The sequence below is a fragment of the Epinephelus moara genome, chromosome 7, assembly GCF_006386435.1.
Source record: "Epinephelus moara isolate mb chromosome 7, YSFRI_EMoa_1.0, whole genome shotgun sequence".
Classification (NCBI taxonomy): domain Eukaryota; kingdom Metazoa; phylum Chordata; class Actinopteri; order Perciformes; family Serranidae; genus Epinephelus; species Epinephelus moara.
This window is the reverse complement of record NC_065512.1, coordinates 15,475,168-15,498,279: the sequence shown is the minus strand read 5'-3', so window position 1 is coordinate 15,498,279 and position 23,112 is coordinate 15,475,168. Positions and strand designations below refer to the sequence as shown.

The window sequence follows — 23,112 nt, the reverse complement described above, 5'->3', positions numbered from 1 at the left end:
CATACAGAGAATGAATGCTATAGAACTTTTTTTTAATCTTCTAGTTTGACATTTTGGTAATGACTTTTTCCAGGAATCATTTCTTCTTCGCTGCTCTGAAACAGTAGTTGCTTCTGTTTAAGTGCGGCAAAGAACTGATTCCAATTTTGAAACTACATAGAGTTTAATGGAGGGGTTCGTACCCAAGGGTGGGGGAGCCCTTCTGTGCAACATTTGCATGTTCTCCTCGTGTCAGCGTTGGTTTTCTCCAGCTTCCTCCCACAGTCCAAAGACATGCAGGTTAACTGGTGACTCTAAGTTGTCCGTATGTGTGAATGTGAGTGTGAATGGTTGTCTGTCTCCATGCGTCAGCCCTGTGATAATCTGGTGACCTGTCCAGGGTGAACCCTGCCTCTCGCCCAGTGTCACCTGGGATAGGCTCCAGCAACCCCGCGACCCCCAAGAGGATAAACGGCTATGGAAAATGAATGAATAAATCAGGTGGTGTCAGATTGGTACATGGACTTGTGTACTCGTCAATATCTGATCAAGTATTTTAGGCAGTGTTGGAGGCATTTCAGATACTGGTTTTGGTATCTGTTGGTACAGATACTGGTTTCAACTCTATATACAGCTCCTTTACAGTTGTACACACAAAGTTATTGGTACACAGAGTATGCCTTTTACTTCTTTGTGTGCACTAGTTTCCGTAGTTTTCTGTCTACACTAGAGCTGTGGGGATTAGTTGATTAATTGACTGAAAGAAATTTAATTGTTAGCCATTTTGATAACTGATTAATCATTTCAGTGATTTATCAAGCAAAAATGCTGTAAAAACATTCCCTGACTTCAGCTTCTTAGATGTGAGGATATGTTGCTTGTCTCTCTGAACAATCAGCAGTTGCAGCCCTAATCTGCACTAACTTGTACACAACAATAAAGATGGATTTATCTATAGAGACCTCTCATTGACTTTAAATTGATTAGCCTTATTGATCTGAAAAAATGCAGAAGTTCACACAATGATATTTTGTGCTGTAAATATAGTTATTAGCACTGCAGATATCTTTCTTTTGGCGTGAAGCTGGAGTCAGATATTAACTAAAGCAAGGTGTGCTGAGAACACAGTTTAATCCATACAAGTCTGTGTTGTCACGACAGCCATAAAATATTATTGGTTGTCTGTTTTGACCTTTGAGCTTTGCAGTTGTTGTAGTACTGGCCTCACCGCCATCTGGAGTGCATGTTGCTCTATTGCCTCGTGTTGTGAAACCTGCCCTCTGATAAAAACCATTTATCAGCTACAAACACATTCAATATCAAAATTCATCATATAACATGACAAACTGTTTTAACAGAGGACTGATAAGAGACTGTGTGAAACTGGGTGAGGTATGTGTTCTTGAAGATTCCTCTCACCATACACGTGTTGTTGAACTATAACCAAGTGCAAACACCCAGAGGTGTAGCACTGACCGTCTGATTCATCACCGGAGGCTATGATTCACCGGCTACTTTAGAACCAACTCTGTCAGTTTCTAACAGCTGCCCAGGAAATGAAGCCTTTGGAGCGTGCTGCACATGAATCATGGCATCTCTAAGTGCGCAGCCACTTCCTTTAGACCCTTCGCTGCCATTTGGAAATTCAGCGGCGTGGAGTCAAGGCTGGACTGGGACCACAACTCTTGAGATGACATAAAGGAAAAGGCTTGTACATGCAGGGATTTCCCTTATGGCACTAAATGTCAGCTGATTACCGAACACTTGACCTCTCAATGTTTTAACAAGTGCCATTTGTCATAGAAATACTTAAACAGGATATCTTGGCCTTAGAAGGTGGAAATTGCAGCATGTGAAGCGTGTCATTATACTGAAACATTATACACTGTGCTGTTCGACTGTAGCTGCCGAGAGACTCTCATCTTATTCAGCTTATTTCAGTGTGTGAGCTGCATGAACCTGAGGTTTATCCCCTGCTATATGTCATAGCAAGTTCAAGAGGAACTGCACCATATCTTATCTTATCTTATATATTGGAGATACTGGAGAACTCAAATGCCTGGGACAACAAGCTGTGTTGGAAAGTAATTAAGCACATTTATTCAAGCACTGTATTTATGTACATGTTTGAGGTATTTACACAGAACTTTATCTTGATTGTATGCCATATTGTAATTTATATAGTACATATAAGATGGAAGTATTGCACTTTTTACTTCACCAGTTTGACAACTTTACTCACTACTTACTTTGTCAAAAACATTTTACTGATGAAATTATATTTGTTCTTCTAAATTAAATAACCCAACACTAAATAAAGGAGGCAGGCTAATATTAGCGTTATCTAAATCAGCGACTTCATTCAAATGCAGCTTACATGTTAACAATCACATGATCTAAGATGTATATAATATTTAAGATCATCACCTAACAGGGGACTGCGCATTGTTACAACAGCCCAAAAATTTTAAATCCTTGTTTGTCCGAAAAATGTTCTCCTTCGCCAAGTCTCATTTCTACGAAAATACACACTCCCTGCAGTTAGATACCACAATTGCCAGAGTAAAAAATTTGCATTGTTTGTTCCTGTAAACCACAGATACACTTGTCAACAATGCTGTGGCAAATGTGTAGTGAGGTTTGGGCAAAAAAAAACACTTGGTTATGGTTAGGAAAGATCATGTTTTGGATTAAAACACCCTGGTTTAGTGGCACAAAAGTTGCTAGAGAAGCAGGGGTGGGTGGGTGGGTAAGAACACCCAGCATCGGTATCTCAGACGCCGATGGGAAACTGGAACTAACTGCAGGGAGTGTGTCTTTTTAGACGTCAGAGCAAGGGGTGTTTATTTTTGGATAACTAGCTTTCCAAGAAGTGGGCTTTTGGTCCAATGGGACATTTTGCGGACTAATGGGGCTTCGGAATATTGGGCTGTTGAAACAATGGCATCGCTCCCTCTAACGTACCTTTCTGCATTATGAGCATGTCTATTTTTTATACTTAAAGCAGCTTTAATTGATATTTTTGTCTTAGTAATGTATTGAATGACAATGTTAAACCAGCTAAACCCACAATTATCAGCTGAATCTGCAGCTTTATAGAGCTTTATAGCTTCAGCTCATTGTTAAGCTGTCCGGCCCACAACTGTTTTGGTTCACTCTCACTGCCATCATAGCAGCAGGCAGCTGTATTGATTCTTATGTTTTTTAAAAAAAAAGACAACAACCTGTACACGACCTGCTCATTACCCAACCCCAGACAGACAAAGTTAGCGACTTGCTGAGAGCAAAAAGAGAGTGAATATTGGACTAAAACTCATCAAGTGGACACAAACACGACTCCAGTAACTGCTGGACATGTACATAAGCAACTGTTTGCAAACAACATCACCATATTAACACAGACGGTGATAATAAGCCTTTGCCAAACCATTGCCTACACCCTCTCTTAACCCACTTTCACTCTGTCTCCGTGTTCATGCGGAGGGTCTGCCACATTGAGTGCCGTCCCAAGCCAACTACTTAGGGGTGGAAGTGAGTTATAAAACCCTCCGACAGCAAGCTCGCATCAATGCTGACTTACTGACCTTTTGATCGTCATTGAACATGCTCCGTACAAATAAAGTTCTGCACAACTGCCCTTACAAACGTAAACTTGTCAAACTAAAATAGACATTTATAGGCCTATTGTCATACAGATGTTAACATCTTTAAGGTTACCTTTTATAGAAGAGAAATTATATCCTTCTCTAGTCTCTAGAAAACAGTCGCGTTCATTTGATTGTAATGTATATTTACAAAACTGTAACAAAAACTAAGCACTTTATAAACATCAGAGTGAAAAGGGTGCTTTATTCAGTTGTGAAGGTGACTACAAACAGTGTTACGCTCCACAACAGAGTGGGAGTGGATAGGGTCCAGTCTTGGAAAGGCGCGATATGTTCAGCTGCCCCCAAGTGGCCAAAAAGTAGTTATCACAGTACTAACAGTACTTCTGTACTTTTACTTGAGTGCATTTTAATCAGGACTTTCCACTGTTGTGCTACTATGTTTGATGAAGTAAAGACCCTCAGGCTTTGAGTCCAGCTTTTGTTCTGTGACCTCCAGTGAGTGACAGAACAGATCCCCCGCTGAGAGGAGTCCAAAGTCTCCCTTGTAACCGCCATTTGATTAAGCAAATTATTGACAAGAGTTGACTGCTGTCCAAACCGGGAAAAAAAGGAAACTGCACCGGATTGGCAGGTACATCAAAATACATTGCCCTTTGAGGAATGCCAATGACCCTTTCTAAACAATAGATAAAGAGGAGTGGTTGTGTGTGTGTGTGTGTGTGTGTGTGTGTGTGTGTGTGTGTGTGTGTGTGTGATTAAACAATTTGGATTATGCAATGGCATCTCTGGCTCCAGATCAAACCAAATGTTTGAACTACCTGAAGGAATGTGCTGTTTCCCACACAAATTTGGAGCGACTACACAGCCTGTTATCAGAATTTATTCAACACCAACATATACTGTACCTCGTGCCTTTACTGTGCTGTTATGTATGGAGTTAAAACGTCACTGTGACAAAGTCTAAATGCTCCGCAGTGAGGTGCATGATGCAAAGAAGACAAAGTGCCCTGTGTGTTAGTATTTCGGGTGTGGTTCACTGAGCTGGCACTGCGTGTTCTGGTTTCATGGTTTAATATATGGCACTGCTGCCACTTCTTGTTGCAGTGTTGTGTGAACTGTGGGCAGATTGTGAAACCAAAGGAGCGATGATGGTGAAAGGCCAATAAAGTTTCTACACCGTGGCTGCGGCCCTGGCTGTAAAAGGCCAACACAAGGGTTATATTTGTGCTCCGTAGTTGACTCGGAGAGAGAAATGCCAGCCTCACCCCTCGCTCACAGAGGCGACAGTGTCTCCGATAAGTACGCCACAATGATGCCCGACACTGTCTCACCCACAGCTGATTCCTCTATTCAGACTCTCCTTGTGTGTTTTTCAGGACTCCTGATGCATGGGAGCCTCTGGGTGTGTCTTTAATTCCACAGTATTTCATTAGAATGAGAGAACATAGATGAAGGATGTCATGTGGTGTTGTTGAATGCTGCAGAGCAGGTGATCTTCAGTGCAGAGGTATGCTTCTGATCACACGTGCACACCCATTAACTCAACGCTGTGGCTCTGGGTTTGTTTGTCTTGTGGATGTTATTGTCTCAAAGAAGCAGAGCTGCCTTGATCTGTGTGGCTGTACATGGATTTACATGCATCCTGTGGTCTCACTTTGGTCCATGTACTGATTTCACCTGTAGATTTTTTGTCATGCCAGAGATGTAAACACAGTTTTGCCTCGGTTGCAGCGCAGGGAGGATTGGCTGAATTGGAGAGATCATTTACATTGGCTCATTTCAAGAAGTTATTTGTCTAGCATTTGAATAGTGGCTTATGTTTCTTCAGTTGTATGTGTTTCTTTTGGAGTCTGGTTTGTGTTGGCAGGACACGGCCTTCTACTCCTTCAAGTCAAATGAAATTAATAGTGTGTTACTGCACGATAACGTCACGCAATGCTGGCGCAGTTTGACATGATAGAACTCAGTCAGGTTGATAAACAGTATCAATTAGAAGCCTGTTCTTTATCAAGTTATTATATAAATTACAGTGGTGATTAGTCCAGGCTTAGGATGATATGAAAGTTTAATATCCTGGCCACAAGTGCATGGTTTTGTTTCAACAATGGGGGGCACATATGTCCACCTGTGCATTGTATGGCTGATGATTGTTGTGCATAAAGCGAGTGACTTACTTGTAGACGTTATAGCATCTTGTATCTTTGCATTCCCTTGGAGCATAAAAGAAGAAGAATGTCTCTCACCCTTTGACCTCGCCAAGAGAGTGGCGATGTGACAGTCTGTGTAAGCACGCAGAGGTTGAGGCTTATGGCTGAAACGGCTGGCTGGGGAGAAATGATGAGGGCGTCCTGTTAATTTGGCAAGCTGTAGGGTTTCCTGTGAGAGCTCTGTACTGTATAGCACATATACATTGTCTGATAGGGGTCGGCCATTTCATGGACCCTGAAGTTTCCTGTTTACTTCCTAAACTAGAATCTGTTCCTGTGCCAGCACCTTGTGAGAAAGCTGAAGATAAAACTTTTTTATTCTTCTGAAAAAAAAAAGCGACTTGTTGCTGCCACATTTTTACCTGTGTTGGGTTATGATGATCTGTTATCAGCCCTGTCTCTTAAGAAATAAGTTAAGGTACATCTAATATGACATAGCAATACTTTTGGGGGAAACATAATTTGAGTAAATTACATTTTTTATTAATATACTGAGGAAATGTTGCAAATTAATGTATCTGGCAAGTCTGCAGTGACTACGGCCTTATTTTTTATTACCTTTTTATTAATATTTAACTGAAATCATGATCTTTCCCTAACCTCAAACAAAGTGCTTTTGCTTCTTATACCCAAGACAGGAGTCTTGATGCATGTTGTATGCCTGCCATCCTCCCCAACCACCTCTTTTCATGGTACATGAATGTAGTATTTCAGTACCTGACAGAATTGTTGTCTTTGAACATAATCCAGGGAGCGATTATGTTGCCTCAACGACATAATTAAGACCGCAGTTAAGCAACATAAGTAATTTCTAGGAGACAGGGCTGCAGTTATAAATGCATATACCTCTCCTTTGTGTCTTTATATGGTTGACATAGCTTACCATGCTTCTCTGAGGTTCAGTACCAGTTGTAAAGCTCTGACTCAGTACTGTGAGTTACGCTCTCGGGTAGGATGGCCTGTTCTGGCCACACACTGGCTCTATCATTGGTTTTAAATGTAAGGCAATCCTGGGACTGCTCCGATCCTACATATGTGTTCTTATCTTGCAGGAAAGTGTTGGACAGTACTCTTTGTAGAAGAATGTCAATGTAAAAGACTAAAATAAAATGATGTGAAATGAAATAAAATAAAAAAATAAAATAGATACAAAAAATAAAATGAAATTAAAAAATGAAATCAAATAAAATAAGAAAAAAAAAAAATAGATGAAATAAATAAAATAAAATAAAATAGAAATGAATATATACATTAAAAAAAAAAAAAAAATAGAATGTGCATTATGCTACAGTGTTTAACACTAGTACTTAAGATATAAAAATATTAAAGATAAAATATTTATCAGTACTGTGCTGAGGCTGTAAGTGTGAAATGTAACTACAGTATATACATCAATAGAACAAAACAAGAATAGAATAAAAAAAACATAAGAAATATGTACAGTTAAGTGCATGATTAAGTTTACCTGTAACATAACAAACACACTTAAGAACATCTTACAAAACAATAGTGTCTTGTGTTTGACATGACATATGTTGATTTATAGTTAAATTTAAGCAGAGTGAGATCTTCAGAGAATTCAGACTGCCTTCGCTGCTTGAATGTGTTCAACATTCACAGACACAAATGGCTTCTTTCTCCTCTCAGCACTTTAAAATCAGAAAACCCTATGTGATTATTTTCCCTGATAAAACTCCTTCACAGAAACTATTCCTAGCCTGTAGTCTTTGTACAGAACTTTCAGTCTCAGATGACGTTCTGTCAGTGATTGTGCTAAATCATATGAGCGCTCAGCTGATTTCACCAGTCCTCAGGCTGTGGAGGAGTCCTGAAAATAACCCGTATATATTTTCCCTTCTGTTGAGATATTACCACCAGCTATAAATAAGCATTACGGGAAGCGGTGTGGTGGTAGTTTTGGTATACAGCTCCTTTTTTTCTGGATCTGGCTACCACTGCTATAATCTTAGACTTTGTGAGTAGGTTCCAAGCCACACAAGAGAGGGCTCTTTTTTTCTTTCCTCCAGCCTGTTTTATTGGGCCTATAAATTTGCAATATGCCAAACTGGTAACCGTCCATTTCAGTTTTCATCGTTGGTGAGTTAGCATGTTGGAAACCCCTGGTGTGAGATGACGCACACTGGTGATAAAGTTGATCTGCTTGCCCTCTGACTGGTTTAACCCTTAACAGTTTGGTGTGTTTTAAAATACAGTCCAGTGTTTTTAATGTAAAATCTTAATCTGACAAGTAAAGACTGCTCTCTGAATGGATATGTCTGCCTGAAATGCAGTGAGGTAGAAATATAAAGTAACAGGAAATGGAAATGCTCAAGTTAAAGGAATACTTAACCCATAGATGATCATCAGTATATCAATTAGTCACTCTGTGTTACGCTGCCTCCACAGTGAACGGAGAATCCAAAAACGGAGAAAACAGGAAAGCTATACGGAAACATCAGTTTACAAACTCTCACACAACTCATGCAGCATAATCCAAGTCTCATGTATCCAGTCGTATGCTCAGTACTTCTCAGACACATGCATTTTCCCTAAAGCCTCACTGTTTAAAACACCTCTGCATGCACATACAAGTTGCTCGCCTGCACTGTTTGTGCAGAGGTGTTTTAAATAGTAACGTTTTAGTGAAAATGCATGTGTTTGAGAAGTACTGAGAATTTTATTGGACAAATGAGACTTGGATAATGCTGCATCAGTTTTATAAGAGTGTGTTAACAGATGTTTTGATAGCTTTCCTGTTGTTTAACGCCACCCCCAGTAAATTTAACTTATCAAGAATTTTTCTCTGATTTTTGGATTCTTCTTTCACCGTAGAGGCATGAAAGAAAAACAAAGCTTTCTTGACTGATTCAGTGTAACTCAAGGTGAGTAATCCATATACACATGCTCATTTAGGGGGCTAAGCATTCCTTTAAGTACAAATACCTCAAATTTGTTAAAGATAAAGATAAAGTTTCAACTGTTTCTTGAGAGTGAAGACTAGAGAGTGACTCAAGTTACTCTTTGTGCCAACCTTGAAGAGCGCCTGTTTCTTTTACAACTAACTACACAGAGCCGTAACCCAGTGCAGCACTCCCTATTTTGTTTCCTCATTACCTCAAATTTGTACTTAAAGGGGAACTAAACCCATTTTCAAAATTTCTACGTTACTCCTATGGTCTAAAACGGTCTGCAGGTATTAGTAAACGTGAAAAACTCTCCAAAATGCAAAAATTAGAGTGCTAAAACTCAAATTTGTGATGTCATAGGGTCAAAGTCTGGAGCTGCTCCGTAGACAATGAATTGGGAAAGTGTTATGGATGACACTGTGAGCACCCAGGGGAATGCCCTGAGTATATGGGTACATTTTCTTTTTCAGAAGTACGGACACTACAATAGAATGAAGCTCATTTGGGTATAAACAAAGAAGACAAACATGCCATGGCTCCCATTCACTGTCTGTGGTGCAGCTGCAGGCTTTATACCCTCTGACATCACAAGTTTGAGACTTACTTATCTGGTTTCTGGCTTTGAGAGAGAGCAGCTCATGTTCACAAATATTGATTGAACTTTCAGAGGGAGTTCCTAATTTAAGTCGTGTTTTCCTTGAAGTACAGTATTTGTACCAGTGAATGCTAATGTCTTTCCCCTTCTAACTAGCAGCCCTGTGTTTGATTACACATCCTTGCTTTTACGTCTTCCCCCTAAACTAAGTAACCTGTAGCAACCTGAACACGTTTGACAGGCATTCATCTCGGGTGTGAACCGCAGCAGCAGCAGGTGCATTGCTTACACTGCATGCTGGGAAGGGGCCTGAAGAAATCCAAGTGCTCCTGGGTAGAAAGGCATGTGTGACTATTGTATTACCACATGATATCAGGAATGTGTAGCATGCACGGAGGATGTGAAGCAGACTGTATATCTTTGCCCTGTCATCATCCTTCTGAATGTACTGTAGCTGATTATAACTGTTTATTGACTTATCTAAATAGACACTGCAGTCAGCTTATGTGACAGGTACACAGTGTACGTGAGAAAAGGGAAATATCAGGCTTGCACGTTGACACTGTGAGTTTTGTTTGGTTTCACAGGATTAAGAAGAGCTGACGTTGTCTTGTGAAAGTGATTTACTAGCTGCCAGGTCAATTGTCAAACCCCAGAAATATGACTGAAATTCTGTATGCCCTGGGGAGCATATGTGGAGCTCTGTTGCTCCAACAGTAGAGCCGTGTTTGGTAAATCATTGTTATTAGTTTTATCATTATTTGAAATCAGAAACAAAAGCCTTCTCGTGCCCCTTAACTTTAACTAGATGTTTTTACAGCTGCTTGATTGTGTGATTAGTGCAAAAATAGAAGCGCGCAGACGTAAAACACTTTATTTTACGGCTCACAATTATTTTTCCAGAAATGTGTGTTTGTTTTCCCCTCAGCCTTTGTGTTGTTGTGTGAGAGTGAGTGAAGGGCTGGCAGTAGTCTGGATTGTGCTCTCACTTTCCAGCTCTTTCACTGCCCAACACAGAGACCCAACAAGCATGCCCTCTGTTCTTTTATTGTCATTTTCTCTCACACATACACCTCTGTTTTCTGCTCTTTCTCTCGCAGGCATCAAGAGACCAACAGGAGGCTGAAAAATGTGAGTGGAAACATATAGCAAAGTTTTGTTTTTTCCTGAGAGCTTGATTTATTGACCTGTCATTCAGCAGCAATAAAACACAAAACATAATTTAGCTTCACTCCTGTTCAAGTGTCACTGGGGAATTTAATCCCTTAAAGGGGAACACATCAAAGTCTGTTTACAGGCACTGGCTGGTTAAATTCCTTCGACTGATGTCACTTGAGTCAGAGTTGGTTGGGGTTGGGGTACCATTATGAAAATGGAAAACAATCTGTGTTCTTCCCAGTCTGGGAAGAACACAGATTGTTTTCCATGGGCTAGAGAGGTCTGGGAATCCCAGACCTCTCTAGCCCACTGCTAACTGCAGCTCGAAGCTACGTTAGCATTTCCAACCACACTATTGGGGGTCGAGTTGCATTGTGGGTAATGTTTTGACCAGGGAGAAGCATGCTTGGAGTAAAGAATACGATGTCTCTGATTTCACTGCATTTATTTTGAGTCAGTCAATGCTAAATCTGTAGAATACTCCTTTAATGTTGTACCTTAATAGTCCTTTTAAACATTTTGTATGTTTGTTAAGATGACATTTAATGTGATATGTGATGGTAACATTAAATTTCGTTCACTTTTTTGGGGCAGTATTTTGGGGGGCATTTATGTGACAAGAAATAAAGGGAGGGCAACCCACTGCCATCAAATACTGATGCTTTGTCACACCCCTCAGTATGCAATAGCAACGTTCAGGGCACTCTTTAGCTTATTTATGTGACGCACAGCTAAAACACACTGTAACACATTGTTAATGTTGTGAAACACTCACTGCAGAGCAACAAAACTACTACTTGTTTAGGTGTAGGAGAAGGATCATGTTTTGGGTTACAAAAAGTATGTTTGTTGCATAACAAAGTGTGATGTAATATGTCATGTGAGTGATGTCAGAGGGCAAAGACTGTATGCAAATTATGTTATGTTACGTCAAAACAACACTGACTTTTGGTTTCAAACGGGACACAAACTGCAGTCTCCTGGGTGAAAGTTCTGTTTGGTTTGACCTGTCTGCATCTCTCCCGCCCTGCATAGACTTTCTCGCTCTCTATACTACAACACTTGCTCTCAGCGTCAAGTATTGACACGGTTGGGTTTACATTGGGAGTTAATTGAAAGCCTGGTGCGTCACATAAACACGCTTTTGTGTGTGTTTAAATGTGCATTTGGCGCCGATATCGCACACTGAGGGATGTGACAAAGCATTTGATGACCTGGGAATGAGAGATGGAGGATTATTTATTCATAGATCTTCAAAATACACTGACTACGAGGGATAATGTTAAAATGACAACACTTAAAGTTGGAGTCAGCCATTCTGGAAAACGATTGTTGATGCATGAACTCAACACCCAAACAAATACACCCCTCCCATCAGTGCTTCTTCAGATGCTCTGGTGATATCTTTGATGGTACATTTCGAGGACGTGGAAAAGGGGGATAGTGTTGCAGTCCGAGCCTGGATGTTTTTTAGGCGCACACAATAGACAGCTAGTAGAACGTGATGAGATATTCACTGAAGTTGACAAAAAGTTTAGTAGATAAGAATCGCTGACTGAAACTTTACTTCCAAAATGGCCCCAAGATGTTAAGAGTCAGACGCTAAACATGTAACATCAAATCAAGTAGTTTATCCTTTCAGTAATTCCAGACTAAATCTAAGATATACTGGATGTCAAGAGCTTGCTAAGTCTAAAAAGCATCCTAAAAGGCATTAAAGTAGGAGATGTCAGACTTAAAATTAATCTTTCTGGGATTATGTTTGTCTCATAGATGTAATATTAGTCATCAGCTTCATTGTACATTATTTTCCTGCATGTGGCCACCTGACATAAAACCAAAGCGCTGACATGTCAGTTTCAGCCGTATCATGTAATAGGGGACCAGCATCACTGATGTAGTGATGATTGTTTGCTTCACTGCAGCACATTTACCTGATAATGTGCACACAAACAGCAACAGAGTATTCTGGATGAGGCTGGAAACAAGAGCAGGGCAGTGGCTGATATCACCTTGTGTCAGTGTGGCAACTATCACAACAATCCCTCTGCTTTAGCTCTGCACAGAACATCCATCAGCTGGGGGAAAGGTGGAGCTATAATCTGTTGTATTCTGTTTAGATGTAATGAATATTTCCATGTATATGTGTGGTTTATAACAAGCTTTTTATTTCCCTCTCTCCAGGTATTGATCACCATTTACTGGCTGGGTAGAAGAGCTCAGTGTGATCGTTTCTATGATGGACCCTACCTGAATTTCAAGGCATTTGAGGGATTATTGGGCACAGCACTATACAAGGTAAAACTCTCAAAGTGGATATCTGTGTCGTCATGAAACAAAAGCTTAATTTTCTTGCAGCATGAATGAAATCCTCTTTTACAGCCGCTGCCCAGTACATTTCCGTTTCCTCCCTGGTATGTAGAATATGTGCAGAAGAATGGCTGCTAAAGGCCGAAGGGGCCTCAGGTTGCCGGCCGCTAAAACCAAAGTTACCTTAAGTCATAAATGACCTGATCCCTTGACGTGGCTTTTTAATCTCTTACAGCACGGCACACAGCTTGCACGTGAACATAGCTTCTTCTTTCCTTGAAGGTTTCCTCCCCCTCCTGCTCATCCCAGTGTTGAATTTGGCACTTTGCTTTCACATAGATTTATAGGTGGTGGTGTGCAAGGCCACTATAATTCAACTGACTACAGGGATTTTCAGTAATAGCAGTTGGTTGCTACATGTCTTGTACATTGAGCTGTGATAATCCAAGTTCAGTGGTGTAGGGTTAGGCTGGGTTTAGTTTGTGCACTTGTATTGTCTGGTAGGATTCAGTGGATTACAGATCTGACAACTGTTTTCTTTTTAAAGGGGCTGACATGTTTTTGCCTGTTTGCAGTCACGCTGGTTAGAGGCTGCAGGGCTTGCTTATGTGTTTACATGCAATAATATATTCTTGATGTAGTAAACAGTCATCAAGGGCGGTGTGGAAGATGTTTGTTTTGACAGAGATGACAGTGAATAGAAAACAATGAGGTTATTTTGTTAAATTACAGCATGCATGAGCCGGTATAGACGGTATAGGAGTGTGTGTTTACAGTCACAGCAAGAATGAGAGGCCAGACAGCGCAGACTTCACACTCTACCTGGGAGATCTTTCACGCACCACACACACAGTGGAGCTAAATATTGTAATTGGCACCCTATTATCTGACTGCGTGTGTGCTTGTGTGTGTGTGTGCATGAAAGGCTCTGCAGGATTCGTCCAGTCAGAAAGGCAGCAACGTCAGAGACAGCGGTTTTGGAGATAGCTGGTACTCGGAACGAGAGGAGCTCTTTCAACTGAGAGGAGGAGGAGGCGGAGGAGGAGGCGGACACCGGAGAGACGACTCCCTGGACAGCTTGGACTCTTTGGGCTCCCGACCCCAGAGCATCTCATCTGACACCACTCTTAAAGGCAGCAGCGAGGGTAGGAAACGTCATTTACATCTATACACAGACATAATCAGACATGTGCTATTCTGACAAAACCTGTTCAACCTTTTTTTTCTTTTAAACCTTTTATAGCTGACTTTATGGCATTTAAAGGAATAGTGTGTAAGATTTTGGGGGATTTAGTGGCATCTAGCGGTGAGGACTGCAGATTGCAACCAGCAGAAACTTCTCCAGGTTAGAATTTGTTCAGTGTTCATCATTTAGGAGGTTTTTACCAGGAGCTGAATTATCTGCAGAAGTTTCCTTCTCTCGAAAACACTTGGACCAGGTGATTAAAATGTAACGACACTGAATAATGCCGTGTCATGTTACAAATCAGTGCTTCTCCGATGCTGTTTTGCATGTCAGACACAGGCTGCTAGCCTAGCATCTGCTCATGTGTGCTCACCTTTTTTCCCTGATAGCTTAAGATTCCTATGTTCAGGAGGTTTTTATCAGGGGATGAATGATCCACAGAGGTCTTTTCCTCTCTAAAATAAATGGCGCTGGTGATTTAAACCACCAAAACACACTGAATAAAGCACTTTTTAACAATCATTCTTGTTGCAGAGGAGCTGCTAACTACTATAGCCAATGTGAAAACGCAATTGACCCTCTCTAGAGCCAGTGTTTGGTTTGTCCGTTCTGTGCTCTACTGTAGAAACATGGCGGTGCAACATGGCGGACTCTGTAGACAAGGACCTGCTCCCTATGTAGATGTAAGCTTCAGTTTAATTAGATTTTATTTATAAAGCGCAATATCACAAATTGCAATTTGCTTCAGGGGGATTTACAGCATACAACATCCCTCTGTCCTTGGACCCTCACAGCAGATAAGGAAAAACTCAGCCAAAAAAACCCAAACATTAAACGGGGAAAGAAATTTAAGAAATGGCTCAATCTAAGGTAACAACCACACAATGAAAGAAAACAAAGCATACTTGTTATATCATATTCAATTTCTGCCAATATATCCCCCTAAACCCTGTTTTTCTTTTATTTTTGTGGTTGTTCTTTTGTGTTATTTGAGGCCCTAGCAGTACATTATCATTAAAATTTCTCATATTACATCTCTGAATTAATATTTATAATCAAATTCATCTGTTTAGAGCTTCAAATATTTGTGAGCAGGGAAGATATGCTGCATCAGAGCCAGAAAGGTGCCTCCCATTTGTGAAAACAAACACCTATTGCCATCTAGTGGCGTGCTTTGGAAAGTGAATGTTTTCAATGAAAAGCCCCCAAGGATAGAGATATTATATATCAATGCTGAGGGCCCGTCTGTGATCTTGTTTCATAACAAAAGTGCAGTATGCTCTGAGAAGGTGAAGTGCTGGTCAGTGATCTCTGAGCGGTGGTTGCCCCCCCTCCTCCATAGGAGAGGGCAGTGAGACATTCCACAGCCATCCACACCAGCTTGTAAATGAGGAGGCCTCCATTCCCCACCCTGCACCCCTCTGTTACTCCTCCATAGTCACGCCAGAACACACACTCCTCTCACTCTTAACTCTCACCTCGTTTGTCCTTTTTGCTACTCCATTACCCCTAACAGACCTCCTTGTACTCCTCTCTTTCATTTCTTCTCCCACAAACATAATTTACACCTCTTTGTCCCCTCTCTTCTCTTCTCCTCTCCTGTCCATGCTCCAGGTTGTTGCAGTGACACTGAGGCAGACTCTGTCTACAGGATGGCTGACAACAAGGACGGTATCAGTTACCGCCGGTCAGTAACCATCACACCCAAGGCCACTGCCCAGTTTAACCAGTTCCTGCCCACTAAAGACAAACCCTCAGGCTACGTGCCGGCTCCACTGAGGAAGAAACGGGCCGAACGCAATGAGGACAGCAGGCGCAGCTGGGCCAACCCCACATATGCAGAGGAGGAAGGCACACTCACCAGGTACTGTTACACATTTGAAGGTGCCATTTCTCATCTCAGCTGATTAGTTTTATTTCTTCTTTCTTCTTGAAAGCATCGTAACACGAAGTGATCTAGAAGTGTTCGTACTCAAATCCTTGGTTTGTGCTTCAAATGTCTCCTCTCTCCCATCATGTTGGTGTTTGTGTTGTCTGCAAATGGTCGATGGTGTTGTGTTACATTTGTTGTGGAATGACGACTTCAGCGAAACAAGGCTTTCTCCTGACTGCTATGACAACAGTCGAGCAGCCCAGAGTGCCTCGCCTGCGGCTCATCTTCAGTGGGCCTACGAGTACGAAAGCGGCAGCGACTCGGACGCAGACCGACCAGACCCCGACCTCGTTCTGGATGACCTGGCCAGCAGACGCTTTCACAGCCCCTCCCCGGCTCCTCCCACCAACTTTGCCGTGCCCATCAGTCCCCTGGCAGCGGGAAGGGCGTCTAGGGGTGGCGGTGGCCCCTGGCCTAAGGTCACTATGACTCCCAGTGTTGCCCCTCAACAGACTGTGACCTGCCTCAGGTCAGAGAACACGAAGCGACAGTGTGACTTTGATGTGCCTGCCTGATGAGAGCAAACTAGACCGCTTCTCTTGCCCTCAGTTTGCATGGTTAATTGTAACCATGAGCAACATCCTTGGTTGTAGTATGCTGCCTCTAACCGTGCTCTGAAGTTTGCTGGTTTCTGTTTGAATTGGTTTTGAGATTTTTAGCTGCAGCACGTCCTTTTTTGCGCCTTCTGAATTTTATGAGCTTGGCAACGTAACTCCTCGAATCTACTTACCCCCCCTTTAAAGTTTGGTTTTGCATTGGTTTGCTAATCCTTGCGTCATTTCATTTGAGGTTGTTGTGCTCGAGGAATGTGCTCCTCTTTGCGTGACTGGCGTGTTGTGCTGCTGCTGAAAAAAATACTTTTTGACACGTGTGATTGGCTGTCTCTCTTGAGCAGCAGCGGCGTCAACAGAAAGGAAATGCAGCCCTGCCAGCAGGGCTCCGTGAGGGTGGACCACCGCCAGCCCGTGTCCACCGACAGCCTGTTCAGGGACATGTACGATGACTCTGAGGATGAGGACGATGAGGTGGGCTATGCTGACCCCATCCAAGATGATCTGTACTCCCGCAAGATGGGCATCAAACCACAGCCTGCTGCCAAAGAATCTTATGACAAGTTCTTACCGAAGTTCTGGACACCTGAAGAGGACGTTCACATACAGAAGATCAAACTAGGCTCTCAGAGGAGACCGTGGTACAAGAAGATGCAAGGCTTCAGGTGTGTGAGGGTGTTAAAATCCAGTTATCAGAATCTTTTCTTACTTTTCTACCACACACTTTGCAATCCTTAAATAATTACTGCATGCCAATTTAACCTTCTAGATCCTAAGATTCAAAATTTGGTGTTCTATCATTCACTGCATTTCCTGTATAGACACCTCCCACTTACTTTCTTTATTTTTCCCTGCCATTCTTCCTATCTGTCCCCTCCCTTTCACCCTCTCTGTGCCTCTGTCCCCTTTCCTCCGTCCCCCCTGCTGTCCTCGGCTGTAGCTATAAGAAGTCGGGCTCTTCGTCAGATGATTCAGACAGTGACATCAGTCCTTGGCTCTCCTCTGCCCCCTCTCCCTCCGGCCCCTCTCCCTCTCACCCCCACACACACAAGGCCCCGGCTCACACCACCCTCGTTGTGGGGAAAAGGTCGATACAGCTGCATGATTGTGACGATGAAGGAATGTCTTAGAGCATCCCGGTTTTATAGGAGTTATAATTGGCGCCTGTTGGGACTGAATTTTAGAAGAGCTGCTTTCTAATGTACTAATGATAAAATATACTGTCAAGCTACTGAAGGTTGCCCTAACACGCTTTACAGAGCCGTTTGCTTGCACTGACCTGAGTAGAAAATAGGCTGTCTCAGCATTATTTTGTTTTTATTTCAGTCTATTCTAGGGAAGACTTAACTTTTTTTATAGCAACTAGCACCGCAGTTTTATTTCGTAGCAGAGTGACTGGAAAATTTGATCAACATCTGTTTGAATCAAATATCACTATATCTCTTCCTCCTTTTTCTTGCTTTTTGATCCAGTTCACATGCATGCACTCATCACCTCTCTGTCCTTTTCTCTCCTTTTGCCCACCCTGCAGTCCTCATACCCAAGCACACACTCTCCCACAGCTCCCCAAGATACAGCCCCCTCTGTTAGAGACACCCCCTCTGGTGTTTGCCCCAGTGGACCCCACCTCGGGTCCCAAACTGGTCAAATGTGAGAGGTGGCCCCTCCTGGGGCGCCAGGATCCCCGGGAGCCCCCAGACCCCTTTGATTATGAGAGCATTACCCCTGACTTGGAGAATGATGACATGTTTGCCAGGCGAACCCTGGCCTTCCAGTCCAACACAGACTTGGCCATGATGAAGACTCAGCTGCCCACCAAACGTCGTCTCTACACGTCTGAGCCGCAACTCAACATCATCACCCAGCGACGCGCTGGGGGCAACACCGAGGAGGAAGAATACCCTGATATCGAGGAGGATGATGTGGTTTATCGTAAGGAGAAAACCCAGCAGGCTCAGCGGCCGCTCTCTGGAGCCCCTGACAACTACTCGCCTATGCCCATCCCAGAGCCGTGGGCTCTGCCTCCTGATCTCAAGGCCAGACTCCTGTGCCCCCCATGTCCTCTGACGCAGGAGGCAGCAGCAAACAAACAGAATCTGGCTGAGAGCGAGACGCATCCTCAAACAGATGACATGCTAATCCGGAAATATGGAGTTTGCTCTGATCAGAGCTCAAAGAGAGCCAATCAGATGGCGCCCTCGGTGCCTTCGTCCTGTAGCGAAAATGACCTGCAGAGATGGCAGGCTATCAGGGAAGCCAGTCGGCTAAGATATAAGAAGAAGCTCATGGTGGAGAGGCTGGCGGCTCTGAAGCTGTAGAAGCAGATTACTGTAACAGTGCCTGTTAGTTTCTCATGACTTTGTGACTGTGAAAACTCATTTCGGTCTTGAAATATTTTGTGTCTGATGGTGAAGTGGTCTCGACTGCATGTTGATCCAACTTGTAAATGATTGGTCTTAAGGCCGTCACAGACATAGATGGGGGTTCTTTATGAGAGCTAATCGGTGCCTTCAGTATTTAATGGGTCAGTCACACGAACCACAATAAAGGAGCTCAGAACTTTTTTCTGTTCTTTGTTACCTCAAAAATGAAGGTCTTTTCCACTCAGAAACTGTAAAGAAAGTCCTTATGAAATTGTTTCCATAGGGCCACTGATTATGGTTTTCTGCATGATGGCAATATGGTTAATTTACTCCAGCAACACATGGTATGTACATGCTGAGTGGACGACGAGACTGTACGTTGAACCTACTGCTACTGTGTTTTTGAAGTGTGATTTTTGAACAACACAAATCTCCGACATGGTACATCAGACCCAAATCTTTCATTTGATCTTTGGTTTTGTTTTGCTATCAGACAGAGTTTGCCTGTGAGTGGAAATATATACAAGCTCAATAAAGGAAATAAGAGACTTCATGATCTTGTGATGGATTGATGCATTCAATCGGCCATTTGTTGACCTCACCTAACACCTACTGTATAGTAACAAGGATCTGACCGGAGTTCAGTGTTGTTTTCCTCAGCACAGGGAACTTCACACTGACATGTAAAGCCCAAAGTGCAGCGGCACCACAGTGTGGAAAGGTTCAAGCCTGAGTAATATCCAAACATAACGTCCTGAACACACTGACAGCACCTAGTGGGGCAATTAAACGTAGTCCTGTCTGTTAAGCCGACATGAGAGCCTATAGAAATTCCCCACAGCTCTGAAAGAAAGATGCGACTTGTGGACTCCATAGTAACCCGAACACAAATCTGTACTGCGGTTGTTTGCACATGAACAGACACACACAAGCACGCACAAAGCAACCATTTAACCTGAGTCAAGGCCATCTGGATTTACTTCTCTTCCATATGTAAAGCCATGTTTCCAGTGACATCATGTTGGAGTTTCCAGAAAGGCGGCATTGTTTAGAGAAACATACATGTCTGCACACCTCCCCGGCTAAATGTCAAGGAAAGGAAAGGCGATACTGTGCTGTAAGCGTACTTTATACGCACCTTAAAGGGATAGTTTTGGTCTTTTAAAGTAGGGTTGTATCACCTACTTATCTATAGGCAGTGTATTAAGTAGATGTCAATTGGTACACTCCACGTTTGGAGAAGCAGGCTGGAGTACCTCCGTGGAAGCTAAGCATTGTACTGCTGTGGATATATTTTAGCCACCTAAAATAAGTACTATCTAAAAAAATCAATATCAGTTTAAGTGTATGCCATATTGAGAGTATTTTTACTGCTTTACCTTAATGTGAGACAGTGATTTCCAACGGGAAATTGAAGCCACTACATCGGTCTCTTCAAAGCCAGACTCCGTTGAGAAAAACTGCGATTTAATATCGCTGAACACAGGAGCTGCTGGTCTACCGCTGCCTCGATTGCTTAGTTTGTTCATGTTATAGTGTGACTTTGGGGTTTAAAAAGCATAAATTTGGATTCACCAAAGTCACACAATAACACAAACAAACAAACCGATTAAGGCAGCGGTAGACCTGCAGCCCCTGTATTTGGTGACATTAAATTACTGTTTTTATGAATGGAGTTTGGCTTTGAAGAGAGCGATGTAACAGCTTCAGTTCCCTGTCAGAAATCTCTGTATGATATCACGGTAAAAAGGTGAACATATTCTAAATATAGCATACATTTAAACTGCAGGTGGAACTTATTTTAGGTGGCGCAAATATGTTTTGCTGCTGTCTCTATTCACAGCATTACATAGCCTAGCATCTGTGGTGGTACTCATGTCTGATTCTTCAAACTGGGGCTGTGCTGACCACCATCTACCAGAGGTGTTAACTCAGATCACATGACTTGGACTCAAGTCCGACTCGAGTCACAAATTTGAGGACTTTAATTGTGCCTTGACATAATAATGACTTACAATTTGACTTGGGGTTAAACACCAATAACTCATGACTTCACATAGACTTGAGCCTTTTGACTTTAAAATACTTGATACCTTCCCCCAAAAACCCAAAGATTAAAAGGTATTTTATTTAAAAGGTATGCCACAAATCAATTCATTTCCTGAAGCAATTGACATTAAGGATATTAATTTCCAGCAAGCCAGCACATAATTCCCCAGATCGACTTTGCTTGAACCAGCTGGACAGCAACCATACAAGTTGCAGGTGAGCACCGTGAAGAACTAACGTTAATGTTACTACCAACTGTAAAAAATAATACCAAAGATAATTTCATACACATACAAAAATTAGGGTTGGTCCACAAAATACTAATTACGGGTCGAAAATTACAGATCGAGTTGCAACAACTTTGTTTGGCATTTGAAGTTCCACAAAGAACGGACAGTTGAGGCTAATATTAACATAGTTAGCATTCTAATGCTAGCAAACGTTAGCTTAACAGCTAAGAAACTTTAAAAAAAAATTTGAGCAAATTTTAAAAAGCATTAATGATATTTCTGTAAATTTAATAGATTATTGCTGTTGTTAAAATGGCACTACATGTGGTAAAGAGCGCATTATGACTTGTTTAGGACTCGAAACTCAAAGTTTAGGACTTGGGACTTGGTTGTCTTGACTTTGGACTTGATTTGGGACTTGCTTGTCTTGACTTGGGACTTCAGTGCAAAGACTTGAGCCTTACTTGCGACTTGCAAAACAATGACTTGGTCCCACTGCTGACACAGTATGTAATACACTGAATATGGATAAGTAGGCTACCCCTTTAAGTATCCCTTTAAACTCTATAATCTCATCAGTGTATAATGAAAGCCAGCATGTTTTGAGTGGGTTTACATACATTTGTAGCCCACCAGCTGGTGATGAGCCATTCTAAGAGCCACTAATTGCCCTCTAGCACCCTTCAGATGCACTCTCAAAGGCTCCATCTGCAGGAATGTGACTTTCTTGTGTGTGGTTCTCTCCGGTTTCCTAGACAGCACCAAACGCAAGAGAGTATCGACGGGTGAGTTGATACGGGCTCCCAGGAATGTGGCACGTTTGCATTTGCTCTGGCCTCTTACAGTCGCACCTCGCTGCCCCCTGCTTTTGTGCTGCTGTTCTCACTCACTAGCTGCTAAATGCTGACACACAACACAGTGTATTGTATGGCACACGGCCAAGTTCAGGGTGTGTGTGTGTGTATGTGTGGATGGGAGTTTGTTTGCTCCACAAAGCTCTATTGACAAAGCAACAAAGTGAAAAGATGCATGCAATAGCAATACGCTGGCTCATCCACCCAAACTGCAGAGTGTCCCAGTGAGAGTTATGACTGAGCACTGGTTTAAGCTCCCTGATAGCAATATGAGACACATATGTGAATCTTCACAGGTAAGTGAAAACAAAGTGCATCATTCTGAAGGCTGTGAGTGACTTTGCTCCTTTGCATGACTGGGATACATGTTACTAACTCACTGAGCTTATATCACTTCACAGATATATGTGGTTGACCCGTGTGCTGTGTTTGCAAACTAACACTTGGTTTCAGGTTACAAGGATAATTCAGTTTGTTGAAAGGGTTTGTATAGGGCACTTATTCATAGACAGTGTATTACAAACAGTGGATGTCTGTCGGCACGCCCCTGGTTTGGAGAAGGAGGCTGGAGTCCACCATGATAAGCAACGTACTGCTGTGGAGGGCAGCGACGACACGTATTTTAGCCACCTAAAAACACCAATATCAGTTTAAGTGTATGCTATAGTGAGAGTATTTTTAATGCTCTATCTTTACGTCAGACAATGATTTTCAATGGGAAAATAAAGCTGATATATCACTCTCTTCAGAGCCAGACTCCATTGAAAAACAGTGATTTTACATCTCTGAACACAGGAGCTGCTGGTCTACCAGTTAGTTTGTTTTATTGTGTGACTTTGGTGTTTAAAAGGGTTAGTTGGGATACACCAAAGTCACACAATAACACAAACTAACTAAACTAAAATGACTGTTTTTCTTAATGGAGTCTGGTGGCTTTGACGAGAGCATAGATGGGGAACTGAAGCCAAAACAGGCTGTCTGACAGAAAGGTAAAGCAGTGAAAATACTCTCAATATACTGTATACTTAAACTTTTCTAGATTTTTATTAGGTGGCAGTTTTATTAGGTGGCGAAAATATGTTTCAGTTTGTGCTTCTCCAAACTGTGGGCGTGCCAGCTGACATCTACTGTATGTTTTACACTGACTATGAATAAGTACCTCATACAACCCGGCTTAAAAAAA

At 42.2% G+C, this 23,112-nt stretch overlaps 2 protein-coding genes across 13 annotated transcripts in view; both read left to right on the top strand.

The window, feature by feature from the left end:
* Positions 1–23,112, top strand: part of LOC126392873 (LIM domain only protein 7-like) — a 74,958-nt gene that overhangs the window by 27,347 nt on the left and 24,499 nt on the right. For 11 of the 12 annotated variants that reach the window (XM_050048568.1, XM_050048566.1, XM_050048563.1 and 8 more), the window contains 5 exons: positions 10,396–10,426; positions 12,638–12,751; positions 13,689–13,908; positions 15,564–15,813; positions 21,831–21,860. In XM_050048568.1, the coding sequence (XP_049904525.1) occupies positions 10,396–10,426; positions 12,638–12,751; positions 13,689–13,908; positions 15,564–15,813; positions 21,831–21,860 (645 nt within the window). The remainder of the gene's footprint in view (positions 1–10,395; positions 10,427–12,637; positions 12,752–13,688; positions 13,909–15,563; positions 15,814–21,830; positions 21,861–23,112) is intronic. The other variant, XM_050048564.1, reaches the window with a different exon arrangement.
* On the top strand, positions 17,570–20,177 carry LOC126392885 (LIM domain only protein 7-like). The gene has a single exon (XM_050048596.1). It carries the CDS (start codon positions 17,915–17,917, stop codon positions 18,749–18,751), a length of 837 nt encoding a protein of 278 aa, XP_049904553.1. The 5' UTR covers positions 17,570–17,914; the 3' UTR covers positions 18,752–20,177.

Bases quoted from the DNA above. Each gene is read 5' to 3' on its own strand.
- LOC126392885 (XM_050048596.1), top strand. From the start codon at position 17,915: ATGCACTCATCACCTCTCTGTCCTTTTCTCTCCTTTTGCCCACCCTGC.